General features: G+C 41.6%; 1 protein-coding gene across 1 annotated transcript in view; it reads left to right on the plus strand.

The window, feature by feature from the left end:
* The window catches only part of LOC124613713 (papilin), a 232959-nt gene that overhangs the window by 173888 nt on the left and 46533 nt on the right, over positions 1-12538 (plus strand). Inside the window, exon 8 of the mRNA XM_047142433.1 lies at positions 613-853. Within this exon, the coding sequence (XP_046998389.1) occupies positions 613-853 (241 nt within the window). The remainder of the gene's footprint in view (positions 1-612; positions 854-12538) is intronic.

Consider the following 12538-nt stretch of genomic DNA (forward strand, 5'->3'; position numbering starts at 1 on the left):
ACGGACTCAAGCGAGGCGTAAAGCGTCCTGTCATCAATCGTACACCAGTGGGCTTCGGCTCTGAATGCGCGTATCCAGAATGTTTCGTTGAATGGTTCGCACGCTGACACTTGTTGATGCCCCAGCACTGAAATCCGCAGCAATCTGCGGAAGAGTTGCACTTCTGTCACGTTGAAGGATTCTCTTCAGTCGTCATTTGTCCTCTTCTTGCAAGATCTATTTTCCGGCTACAGCGATGTCTGAGATTTGATGTTTTACCGGGTTCCTGATATTCACGGTACACTCGTGAAATGGTCGTACGGCAACATCCTCACTTCATCGCTATCTCGTAGATGCTGTATCCCATAGCTCGTGCGCCGACTATAACACGACGTTCAAACTCACTTAAATCTTGATAAGCTGCCATTGTAGCAGCAGTAATCAATGTAACAACTGCACCAGACACTTGTCGTCTTATACAGGCGTTGGTGATCGCAGCGCCGTATTCTTCTCGTTTATATATGTACTTCAATACGCATGCCTCTTCCAGTTTCTTTGTCACTTCAGTGTAAATGATTTCTATTGGGGCCATTGGCGCAGTGACGAGTGATGTGTGACGTATGACGTGTGCAGGGCGACCTGGAGCAGCTGACAGTGGTGCCCTCCGCGGAGGCGGTGTCCGAACAATGCGACGCAGACGTGGCGCTCACCAACGACACGGCGCCCGTCGTCGTGGAGGGGTACGGCGACGCCGACGCCGACGACGACGATGACGACGTGGACATGGACTCCACCTCCGAGGAGGGCAGCGGCGGCGGCTCCGACGAAGACCTCAGCGACGCTGACAACGACATAGACACCGACTACCAGTACGGTAAGGACTGCGTTACACCGCTCGCCGCATGCGGGCAGCGCAACATGAAAGCGTGTGCTGAAAAGTAATGATCTAAAATAAACTTTATCAGCATTAAGAAAGAAATCGCAAATTACGATTATGGTTTCGTATCACCTGTAGAATATCTGAGAACAAATGTTGATTTGTGCCGGACCATTATCGAACCCGGATTTTCCGCTTGTCGCGAAAAGTGGCCTCACCTTCTTCTGCTATCCGAGACCCCTCCTGGCGCGGCTCAAATCTCCATTTGACCCGGTGTCTTCACCTCCTTGTGTTCGCACTATATTACTGTGATACCTGCACTGTGCGAGACGTTGTTTTATTTCGTCATTGCATTGCTATGGCAAGAAACAGCGCAGTCCAGTGTGAGACTCTTCTTTGAACATCAACAGCCGTGTTCAATAAAGAACAGACTTACAATTGAGATTACGGTTCCTCATCAGATGCAGAATATTTTTACACTATTTACATTCTGCATCTTTATTCTTCGTGACTATCTATTTATTTCTCAGCTTGATAACTCTGGCGACGAACACATTTCTCCCAGCGAGAGACCAGGTTGTCGATACCGCCCCAGCAGAATGTTTGACTTTGTTGACGGAGCCACAACCTCACCTCTACTTGCGCTGTTCAGTCACTCTCAAAGTGAAGCCTTCGTAGGCGTTCTCCATCGATAATCTCTTCCCCTCGGGCTCAGAATCGTGGAACCAGCTTTCATCACTTGTCACCGTGTTGTTAAGGAATCCAATTACTTTGCGCTCAAAACGCAGAAGAGACTATTGACACATGTTCATTCCCCTATGTTTCACCTCAGAAGCGAGCATGAGGTATCCACCGTCACTTTGCTTTCTATACCGCATTTCTGCAATGATGGCCTTTACACGCTCTCGTGATTACGCCACACTCACCTAAGAGCTGGTCTGTGTTTCCTCACGATTTTTTCTGATCAGTTCGTCAACCTGATTCCGATGAGTCCATTCTGTTGCCGTATGCAGCCGTCCACATTTTGAGGTTAGCACCACCTTTTCCTTCATTACGAACACCAACAACCAATGTTGCAAATTTCCTGTGTCGATAAAATCAGCACAACACACAGGTTCTATGGATATCAGTATTGCAGGCACGTTTTCTGGGATTAGAAACTGAAATACAACGTGTTATTCCTCACGCACCAGCATAGGTACACTACACATCACCATGTTAGATGCTACAATTTGGAGCCCTCTAACGGCAGATGGTTGCAACTTCCGTCGGCAAAACAGGGAAGTCGACGGAGTAATATACATGACATGTAATATCCCAGCCAATAATGAGAACGGCATAAAAAATTCAGCGGCATTAATTTTCAGCATACAGTAGTATCCACAGCTAGCCCGACTGACCAGCTCATGTTCTTTTCCCGGCCAGTGAAGTTACTTTGCAACTGATTTTTTAGCTGTTATTTACTGCCTACAGTTACGAAGGAAAACAATGCCACAGAAAACCGAAAAGAAAGTTATTCCTAGAGCGCTCGATTGCCAAGTTCCGTCTCTTCCATTACGTGTTGACAACAAAATACCAATAGCCGTTATTTTGGTTTTATTTGTCAGGAAACCAGTTTCGGCATTACATTATGTCTCTACAGGCCTGAATATATCGAGTAATCCTCGTGCCAGAAACCATTGCAGCACTGTCAACTGGTATAGTGAAGATTTTTTTCCCACGAGCATCTGCGCTCCTTGGACAGCTGTCAGCAAAATGTAACATCGAAACTGGTTGCCTAACAAATAAAACCAAAATAACGGCAGTTGATATTTTATTATTGGAAATCGATCAGCCGAAGTCCCGCACTCCAGACATACGATGCAGTTACGTTTATTACGTGTTGACGTCCCATTTTTCAGCTCGCTCTTTAGTTTGGCAAACATTTGCCTTCAGTTGGGCCTTAAAATGCGGATTTATGTCCAAGACCGCTCTGATACCTGTACGTATTCACCCATATGGTAGTGGCTGAGTGAACGCCGTTTGACATACCTGTGCGTTCCACTCCAACGTACACAGATGTCTCCTGGTCCCGGTCAAAAATAGCAAAGGAGGAGGTCATATAAATGGTAATCTGTGAGCATTTATTGGCTATCCTCTAGATTGTACTTCTACGGCAGCTTCTTCCTCAGTTCTGCGTCAGTATTTCAAGCCATTTGAAAGCATTTGCTGACATCTTTGTTCGAATGCGTCAGTTTTTACTAATACCTTCACTTTGATCGTATTGCATAATGTGGTTGTCCATGCAGGGCAGCTATTTCACGACTTCTGTTACCGCATTTTATCCATTACTCAACTTAAGTATTGTTAAAAAAGCAATGCAAACGGCTTGCAACATGTTCCTTTAATCTGAAGATGATCACCGACTGACTGAAACCGAATAAGGCGTTTTGAAATGCTTATGCTGTTGTGTCGTAAAATTAAAATCCTAAGTGTAAAAAATAAAAGATATATGCCACTCACTTAATCTCCAGGGCAGTGTGATATTACCGTGAACACAAGCAAGACTGCGTTTTACTTTCGTCACACTATGTAAGTTGGGCAAAACAAATTTGATTTTTGCTTCTCTCACGCGCGTAAGTCTATTTTCCCAATGCTGTCCCTCACCATTGACTTAACAACATTCGTAAAAAATATCAAAAGGTATACCGATTTTCGATATGGTAAGAGTAACCTTGTTACAAGCCAATGCAGGTTAACATGCAATTCGATCCAAGCGAAGCCATTTTGAGTCTCAAAAATTCAGCTGGTACGTGGGTACTAGGTTCTCAGGTAATATTCCCGTAGTCAGTACATCGCTTTCCTCAACAAGTGCTCACGAAGTAGCAAAAAACGTCTGAAAGAAACTAATACAGGCCAAATGTGTGGGTGATGAATGAGTCATCCTATCCGTAGAACATACGATGCGGCAGTTTCCACAATGAATATATATATTAATGATCTTCCATCTAATATATAACAAGAAAATTGGTTATTTTTGCAGATCACACTAATATTGTAATCAGTCCAAGCATACAACAGTAACAGAAGAAATGCTAAACAATGTTCTTAAAAGAATCATTGACTGGTTTTCTGCGAATGATCTCATCCTGTTTTAATGAGACACAACATATTCAGTTCTGGACATTTACAGATTTAATGCCAGTGATAAGTGTAAAACATGGCGAGGAAATAATAAATAACGTAAAAACGTCAAAATTCTTGGGTGTCCATGCTGATGAGAATTTACGCTGGAAAAAAGCACGGTTTGGAATGCCTAAGACAACTTATTTCAGTCACGTTTGCACTTGGAATCATTTTCAATCTTGAGGAGAGACACATCAGTAACTTGACATATTTTGTATCTTTTCAATCAGTAACTTCGTATGGAATAATGTTCTGCCGCAACTCATCTTTAAGAAACGAAGTCCTCATTGGTCAAAAACCTGATGTAAGAATAATATTTGCTGCCCATCCACGATCATCTTGTTGATATATATGAAAGAATTGGGCATTTATGCATCCTAATTTCTGATTCACACTGCATTTATTCCGTCACGAAGTTCGTTGTGAATAGACTACTACAGCTTAAAAGGAACAATGATCTGCATAATTACTACACCAGAAGGAAAAATGACATTAATTACTCGACGTTAAGGTTGCATTTAGCACAAAAAGGGTGTACAATGGTGCAACATAAATGTTTAATCTTCGGTTACACGATAAATCAGTCTAATCTAAAAGCCGTAAATTCAACTAAATACCTAGGTATTACAATTAGCAACAACTTAAATTGGAAAGAACACATAGAAAATGTTGTGGGGAAGGCTAACCAAAGGCTGCGTTTTATTGGCAGGACACTTAAAAAATGTAACAGACCTACTAAGGAGACTGCCTCCCACTACGCTTGTCCGTCCTTTTTTAGTATACTGCTGCGCGGTGTGGGATCCTTACCAGGTAGGACTGACGGAGTACATCGAAAAAGTTCAAAGAAAGGTAGCACGTTTTGTATTATCGCGAAATATGGGAGAGAGTGTCAGAGAAATGATACAGGATTTGGGCTGGAAATCATTAAAAGAAAGGCGTTTTCCGCTGCGACGGAATCTTCTCACGGCATTACAATCACTAACTTTCTCCTCCGAATGCGAAAATATTTTGTTGACACCGACCTAAATAGGGCGGAACGATCACCACGATTAAATAAGGGAAACCAGAGCTCGTACGGAAAGATATAGGTGTTCATTCTTTCCGCGCACTATTCGAGATTGGAATAATAGAGAATTGTGAAGGTGGTTCGATGAACCCTCTGCCAGGCACTTAAATCTGATTTGCAGAGTATCCATGTAGATGTAGATGTAGATTACTTATCAGGTGATATGTCTGACACCACAGCAAGGCAAAATTTAAAAGCAAAGTGAAAAAGTTTCCCCTTGACAACTCCTTCCCTTCCGTAGAAGAATTTATTTTATAGTAATGTGTGAAAGGTTGTGAATAAGAATCACCAACTAAAATCTGTGTATCAAATATAAAATAAAGTAACCTCATAAGTGTTCAGAATGTAGCTATATTTACAAATTAAAATGTGATGTGAATGTAAAATGATTCGTTCCACATCATTACGATCTATCAAGAAAAATTATCCGTGTATTACGAAAATAGCTGTTCTAACTCTCAGGTGCGCCATGCTCTAAGGTTTTCCATCCTAACCTTGGTGTTTTGAAAACTAGGCTGGTACTCAACACTGAGCTAAGTCGGCATTCTACAATGTTTTAAATTCAGTTCTACGCCCGCTGTTCATAGTAACAAAAAGACCGACGACTCGCTTCATATCGAGTGAGGTGGTGCAATGGTTAGTACACTGCTCTCTTATTCGGGAGGAACGACGGTTAAAACCCGCGTCCTCCCACCCTGATTTAAGTTTTCCGTGATTTTACTTCATCGCTTCACCCATATGCCGGAATGGTTCCTTTGAAAGGGCACGCCGACATCCTTCCCCAGTCCGATGGTACTGATGGCCTCGTTGTTCGGTCCCCTTCTCTCACATTACCAAGTAACCAACTCACATCAGCAAAGAGCAGTGATGGCAATGGACAGATTAGAACAGACAACAAGCAGAAGGGTGTCTTTTAGTACGCAGACTTTACGAAAGTTCGGTCGCCCCTCTCCATGAACTGCAGAAACACTGCAGTTTTGGTTCCGATACTACTGAGGGGACATTGCACGTCTGACTGCCAATAACATGTATGTTTCATCTTCTAGTACATCCACTCCCACCTGTCACTTCGCCTCATCCTTCCGTTCACGCAGACAACTTCACTGGAGGAATTCCTAAATTCTCCAATACTCTAACAGGTTCCACACATTTTTATCGTTGTCAGTACATGCTCTTTCCCACGATGTGGAATCGAATAATGACTAAGATTAGGCATTAGATGGTAACACTTTACTGTGTGCTTTGAACATCCTTGGCTAATGTGGCAGTTATTGTGCCGGAAAGAACTTTATAATGAACTAAAAATAGTCGCTGAAAGTCCTCTTCATGCTTAGCTAGTTAAAATGTAAGAGATCGTATTCTCGGTTCCCAATATTTGTTATCTCATACGCTGTCAATGGATGAGTTCAGTAACCACGTTTCTGTGCCAACTGTGCTGTTAATTGGAATCGAAATCTCATATAAAATTATTGCAATAGAGAATTGTGAAGGTGGTTCGATGAACCCTCTGCCAGGCACTTAAATGTCATTTGCAGTGTACCCATGTAGATGTAGATGTAGAACGTAGCGCAGTGCTGCGTTAATCAAATTGCGGGATCAGTAAGGAAAACCTCTTATACCAAGAGTATGTGCAATTATCATTATTACTGACAAATATTATAATTTTTGAAACTAAAGACCTTAACGTAAAGTTGACTGTGATACCTTGTAAACCAGAAACGATACAACGTGCTGAGAACTTCCTAGTTCCTGAAACGTCAGCCCTTTACCACTGCTACAAAACTGGGCGTCGACAATAATACATCATCAACTAGAAAATCTTGAAACGTACAACCAGAGACAGGAGCTACGAGCAGTAGCCACAAATTGCCCGCTGATCGCTGCCTTAGTACAGTGTCCACATTTGGAGTTCACACACATTTTATCTTCAAAATGACGAATTCGTCTTTTTTCTTTCAAAATATTCATGTATCTTCGATAGACACGAGAAACAACGTACTTTCAGGTTGCAATCTTGTTTTTTTTTTTTTTTTTTTTTTTTTTTTTTTTTTTTTTTTTTTTTTTTTTTTTTTTTTTTTTTTTTTTTTGTCATCAGTCTACTGACTGGGTTGATGCGGCCCGCCACGAATTCCTTTCCTGTGCTAACCTCTCCATCTCAGAGTATCACTTGCAACCTACGTCCTCAATTATTTGCTTGTCGTATTCCAATCTCTGTCTTCCTCTACAGTTTTTGCCCTCTACAGCTCCCTCTAGTACCATGGAAGTCATTCCCTCATGTCTTAGCAGATGTCCTATCATCCTGTCCCTTCTCCTTATCAGTGTTTTCCACATATTCCTTTCCTCTCCGATTCTGTGTAGAACCTCCTCATTCCTTACCTTATCAGCCCACCTAATTTTCAACATTCTTCTGTAGCACCACATCTGAAATGCTTCGATTCTCTTCTGTTTCGGTTTTCCCACAGTCCATGTTCCACTACCATACAATGCTGTACTCCAGACGTACATCCTCAGAAATTTCGTCCTCAAATTAAGGCCGGTATTTGATATTAGTAGACTTCTCTTGGCCAGAAATGCCTTTTTTGCCATAGCGAGTCTGCTTTTGATGTCCTCCTTCCTCCGTCCGTCATTGGTTATTTTACTGCCTAGGTAGCAGAATTCCGTAACTTCATTGACTTCGTGACCATCAATCCTGATGTTAAGTTTCTCGCTGTTCTCATTTCTACTACTTCTCATTACCTTCGTCTTTCTCCGATTTACTCTCAAACCATACTGTGAACTCATTAGACTGTTCATTCCGTTCAGCAGATCATTTAATTCTTCTTCACTTTCACTCAGGATAGCAATGTCATTAGCGAATCGTATCATTGATATCCTTTGACCTTGTATTTTAATTCCACTCCTGAACCTTTCTTTTATTTCCATTATTGCTTCCTCGATGTACAGTTTGAAGAGTAGGGGCGAAAGGCTACAGCCTTGTCTTACACCCTTCTTAATACGAGCACTTCGTTCTTGATCGTCCCCTCTTATTATTCCCTCTTGGTTGTTGTACATATTGTATATGACCCGTCTCTCCCTGTAGCTTACCCCTACTTTTTTCAGAATCTCGAACAGCTTGCACCATTTTATATTGTCGAACGCTTTTTCCAGGTCGACAAATCCTATGAAAGTGTCTTGATTTTCCTTTAGCCTTGCTTCCATTATTAGCCGTAAAGTCAGAATTGCCTCTCTCGTCCCTTTACTTTTCCTAAAGCCAAGCTGATCGTTACCTAGCGCATTCTCAATTTTTTTTTCCATTCATCTGTATATTATTCCTGTAAGCAACTTCGATGCATGAGCTGTTAAGCTGATTGTGCGATAATTCTCGAACTTGTCAGCTCTTGCCGTCTTCGGAATTGTGTGGATGATGCTTTTCCGAAAGTCAGATGGTATATCGCCAGACTCATATATTCTACACACCAACGTGAATAGTCTTTTAGTTGCCACTACCCCCAATGATTTTAGAAATTCTGATGGAATGTTATCTATCCCTTCTGCCTTATTTGACCGTAAGTCCTCCAAAGCTCTTTTAAATTCCGAGTCTAACACTGGATCCCCTATCTCTTCTAAATCGACTCCTGTTTCTTCTTCTATCACATCAGACAAATCTTCACCCTCACAGGGGCTTTCAATGTATTCTTTCCACCTATCTGCTCTCTCCTCTGCATTTAACAGTAGAATTCCCGTTGCACTCTTAATGTTACCACCGTTGCTTTTAATGTCACTAAAGGTTTTTTTGACTTTCCTGTATGCTGAGTCTCCTTCCGACAATCATATCTTTTTCGATGTCTTCACATTTTTCCTGCAGCCATTTCGTCTTAGCTTCCCTGCACTTCTTATTTATTTCATTCCTCAGCGACTTGTATTTCTGTATTCCTGATTTTCCCGGAACATGTTTGTACTTCCTCATTTCATCAATCAACTGAAGTATTTCTTCTGTTACCCATGGTTTCTTCGCAGCTACCTTCTTTGTACCTATGTTTTCCTTCCCAACTTCTGTGATGGCCCTTTTTACAGATGTCCATTCCTCTTCAACTGTATTGCCTACTGCGCTATTCCTTATTGCTGTATCTATAGCGTTAGAGAACTTCAAACGCATCTCGTCATTCCTTAGTACTTCCGTATCCCACTTCTTTCCGTATTGATTCTTCCTGACTAATGTCTTGAACTTCAGCTTACTTTTCATTACTACTATATTGTGATCTGAGTCTATATCTGCTCCTAGGTACGCCTTACAATCCAGTACCTGATTTCGGAATCTCTGTCTGACCACGATGTAATCTAATTGAAATCTTCGCGTACCTCCCGGCCTTTTCCAAGTATACCTCTTCCTCTTGTGATTCTTGAATAGGGTATTCGCTGTTACTAGCTGAAACGTGTTACAGAACTCAGTTAGTCTTTCTCCTCTTTCATTCTTTGTCCCAAGCCCATATTCTCCTGTAACTTTGTTTTCTACTCCATCCCCTACAACTGCATTCGAGTCGCCCATGGGTATTAGATCTTCGTCCCCCTTTACATACTGCATTACTCTTTCAATATCCTCATACACTTTCTCTATCTGTTCATCTTCAGCTTGCGACGTCGGCATGTATACCTGAACTATCGTTGTCGGTGTTGGTCTGCTGTCGATTCTGATTAGAACAACCCGGTCACTGAACTGTTCACAGTAACACACCCTCTGCCCTACCTTCCTATTCATAACGAATCCTACACCTGTTATACCATTTTCTGCTGCTGTTGATATTTCCCGATATTCATCTGGTCAGAAATCATTGTCTTCCTTCCACTTCACTTCACTGACCCCTACTATATCTAGTTTGAGCCTTTGCATTTCCCTTTTCAGATTTTCTAGTTTCCCTACCACGTTCAAGCTTCTGACATTCCACGCCCCGACTCGTCCTTTCGTTGATTATTCAATCTTTTTCTCATGGTAACCTCGCCCCTGGCAGTCCGCTTCCGGAGATCCGAATGGGGGACTATTCCGGAATCTTTTTCCAATGGAGAGATCATCATGACACCTTTTCAATTACAGGCCACATGTCCTGTGGATACACGTTACGTGTCTTTAATGCAGTGGTTTCCATTGCCTTCTGCATCCTCATGTCGTTGATCATTGCTGATTCTTCCGCCTTTAGGGGCAATTTCCCACCCCTAAGACAAGAGAGTGCCCTGAACCTCTATCCGCTCCTCCGCCTTCTTTGACAAGGCCGTTGGCAGAATGAGGCTGACTTCTTATGCCGGAAGTCTTCGGCCGCCAATCCTGATTATTTACCAAAATTTAGGCAGTGGCGTGGATCGAACCCGGGACCGAAGACGGTTTTGATTATGAATCAAAGACGCTACCCCTTGACCACGGGTACTAAATCTTGTGGCAAAACCCTTTTAACACGATTGTTTCATTATTCTCTAGCGGATTCTGTAAATAGTATAAATCATTAGTATGCCAATATACTATATCAACGTTCTTTTGAACATGCTATTTCATCTTACGACTATATTGCTGGGAGCTTCATAAATGCCGCAGACGTACTTTAACATTACAAAAACCTCGTTCAGTAAAATTTTCTGTTTATTAGATAAGTTGTTACAGAATATTGCATTCCGCCAGTAAGCTTCAGCTGCTTTGTACAAATAGTTCTCACTTGGTAGCCTTCCAGAATTAAGCGTAAGATCTTAATTATTTCCGTGATAACTTAACTTTTTATGAAGCCAAACTTCTCCCCAACTTTTCTTTGCCTCCAAGGCTTTGGTTCAGTAAACAAATTACAAGCGTTCTGCGACAGACTGCTCGCCCACTAGTTCTCGCGTTTATTCGTTTCGTGCTTTTTCAGCGCTGTGGCGATAATACCAAAACAGCTACCAGAGGTGGCATACTAATATATAAATCTTTAAAAAAAAAATCTATGTTAACGGCTCTCTCTTGTGCAGAATAAGTGAATCTTTAATGGTACAATGTTCTGCATAGGAATGTATAGTATGTCTCATATTACATTCAGACGACAAAAAGTACGGGAAACTCAAATAGCAAAATTCATTTGTTTTCTTGGTTCAACTGTCAGCGTGTCTTAATGGCACTCTCGTTGCTCCCAAAAATTTATCTTCAGCAGGATATCTATAGCGAGGTCCTCCTATACTTAGTGATTTACGTTTCAGCGAAACGAGAGGTGGAAGCCAGCAGCCGGCTAGTCTTAGTTCTTTCTTGAACGCCACGTGATTACTTTGTTGCCTGTTTTGTAGGTCCATACAGAGACTTGTCGGGTGTGGTTGGCTATTTGCAGGCACACTGACCCCCCTCTCCACCCCTACCCCCAATACACGCACTGTAATCTGTCAATCACAATATTATTGTATTTGAGGTATAGTCACGTGGAGACAAGCAAAGATTTGTTTTAAAAATTGACTCCAGTTCAAAATCCAACATCTACGGCTGGGAAACAGCCTGTAGTCTGTGTATCTGTGATCTCCAATGGGGCCTTAAGTCAGGAGATGACGTAACAGACTGTCAGCATTGCTATTTCATAAGTTACATAGCTAGGGGGTGGATCACGCTTCATGGAAACTTCGTGCGGATTAGATGGCTGCCGTTCCTTTCTTTTCTGTTTCTCGCGCTTACCTTCTTTGTATTTGTGTATGTATAAATACGCTTCACGCTAACACTGAAGTATTGAACAAGAGAAGGATGAAGTGGAAATAAGATAAAATGCGGAACTAAATGTATCACTGGCTAAAATAATAGCAAAATTGAATATTTGCTTAAAAAGAACAATGAGCTGCAACACAAAATGTTTTCAAAACAGATGTACTGGAACAACTCGTTCATTGAAAAGTTGATTCTTATATCATTAGGGAATAGCTACTTATCTTTGAGCTGTCTCATTAGTACGGTGAATCGACATTAGTACTGGACAAATGATTAAATTTGTTGAGTCCGGCTTGGCTTGCAACAATCACATAGATCTACTTTGTTTTAATTTTGATTATAGGGCAGTCAGCAGCTTCCTTAAATTCGACTGAAGTTTCATATCTGTTACAAAAACGATGTTATGACGTAACAGCTATGTTAGTCCCAGAATAAAACTATATCATTAACATCATCACACAGGAATCCGGTTTTTACGGGAAGGGTAAGAAAAATACTGGACAGTCTGTTAACCAGTAAACCACAAAATATTTCAGAATCGTTAAATGCCCCAAGGGAAGAAAAAGAAAAGCACTCGAAGCTTCAGTGAGCAGAGCTGTATCATCAAAAGACGAGGACTGAAGATTTTCCTAAGTTCTAAAAAGTTACACAGCATTATGTGCGTCAGTAGAGCAGAAACAGTGCACAATCTATTTTGTTACGCCGAGCTGGCATTTCGTTGGTATTACTGTCGAAGTGGGTTTCAATAGGATAAATTGGGAACACAATTTCTCTC

This window comes from Schistocerca americana, chromosome 4 (genome assembly GCF_021461395.2).
Source record: "Schistocerca americana isolate TAMUIC-IGC-003095 chromosome 4, iqSchAmer2.1, whole genome shotgun sequence".
Taxonomy (NCBI): Eukaryota; Metazoa; Arthropoda; class Insecta; order Orthoptera; family Acrididae; genus Schistocerca; species Schistocerca americana.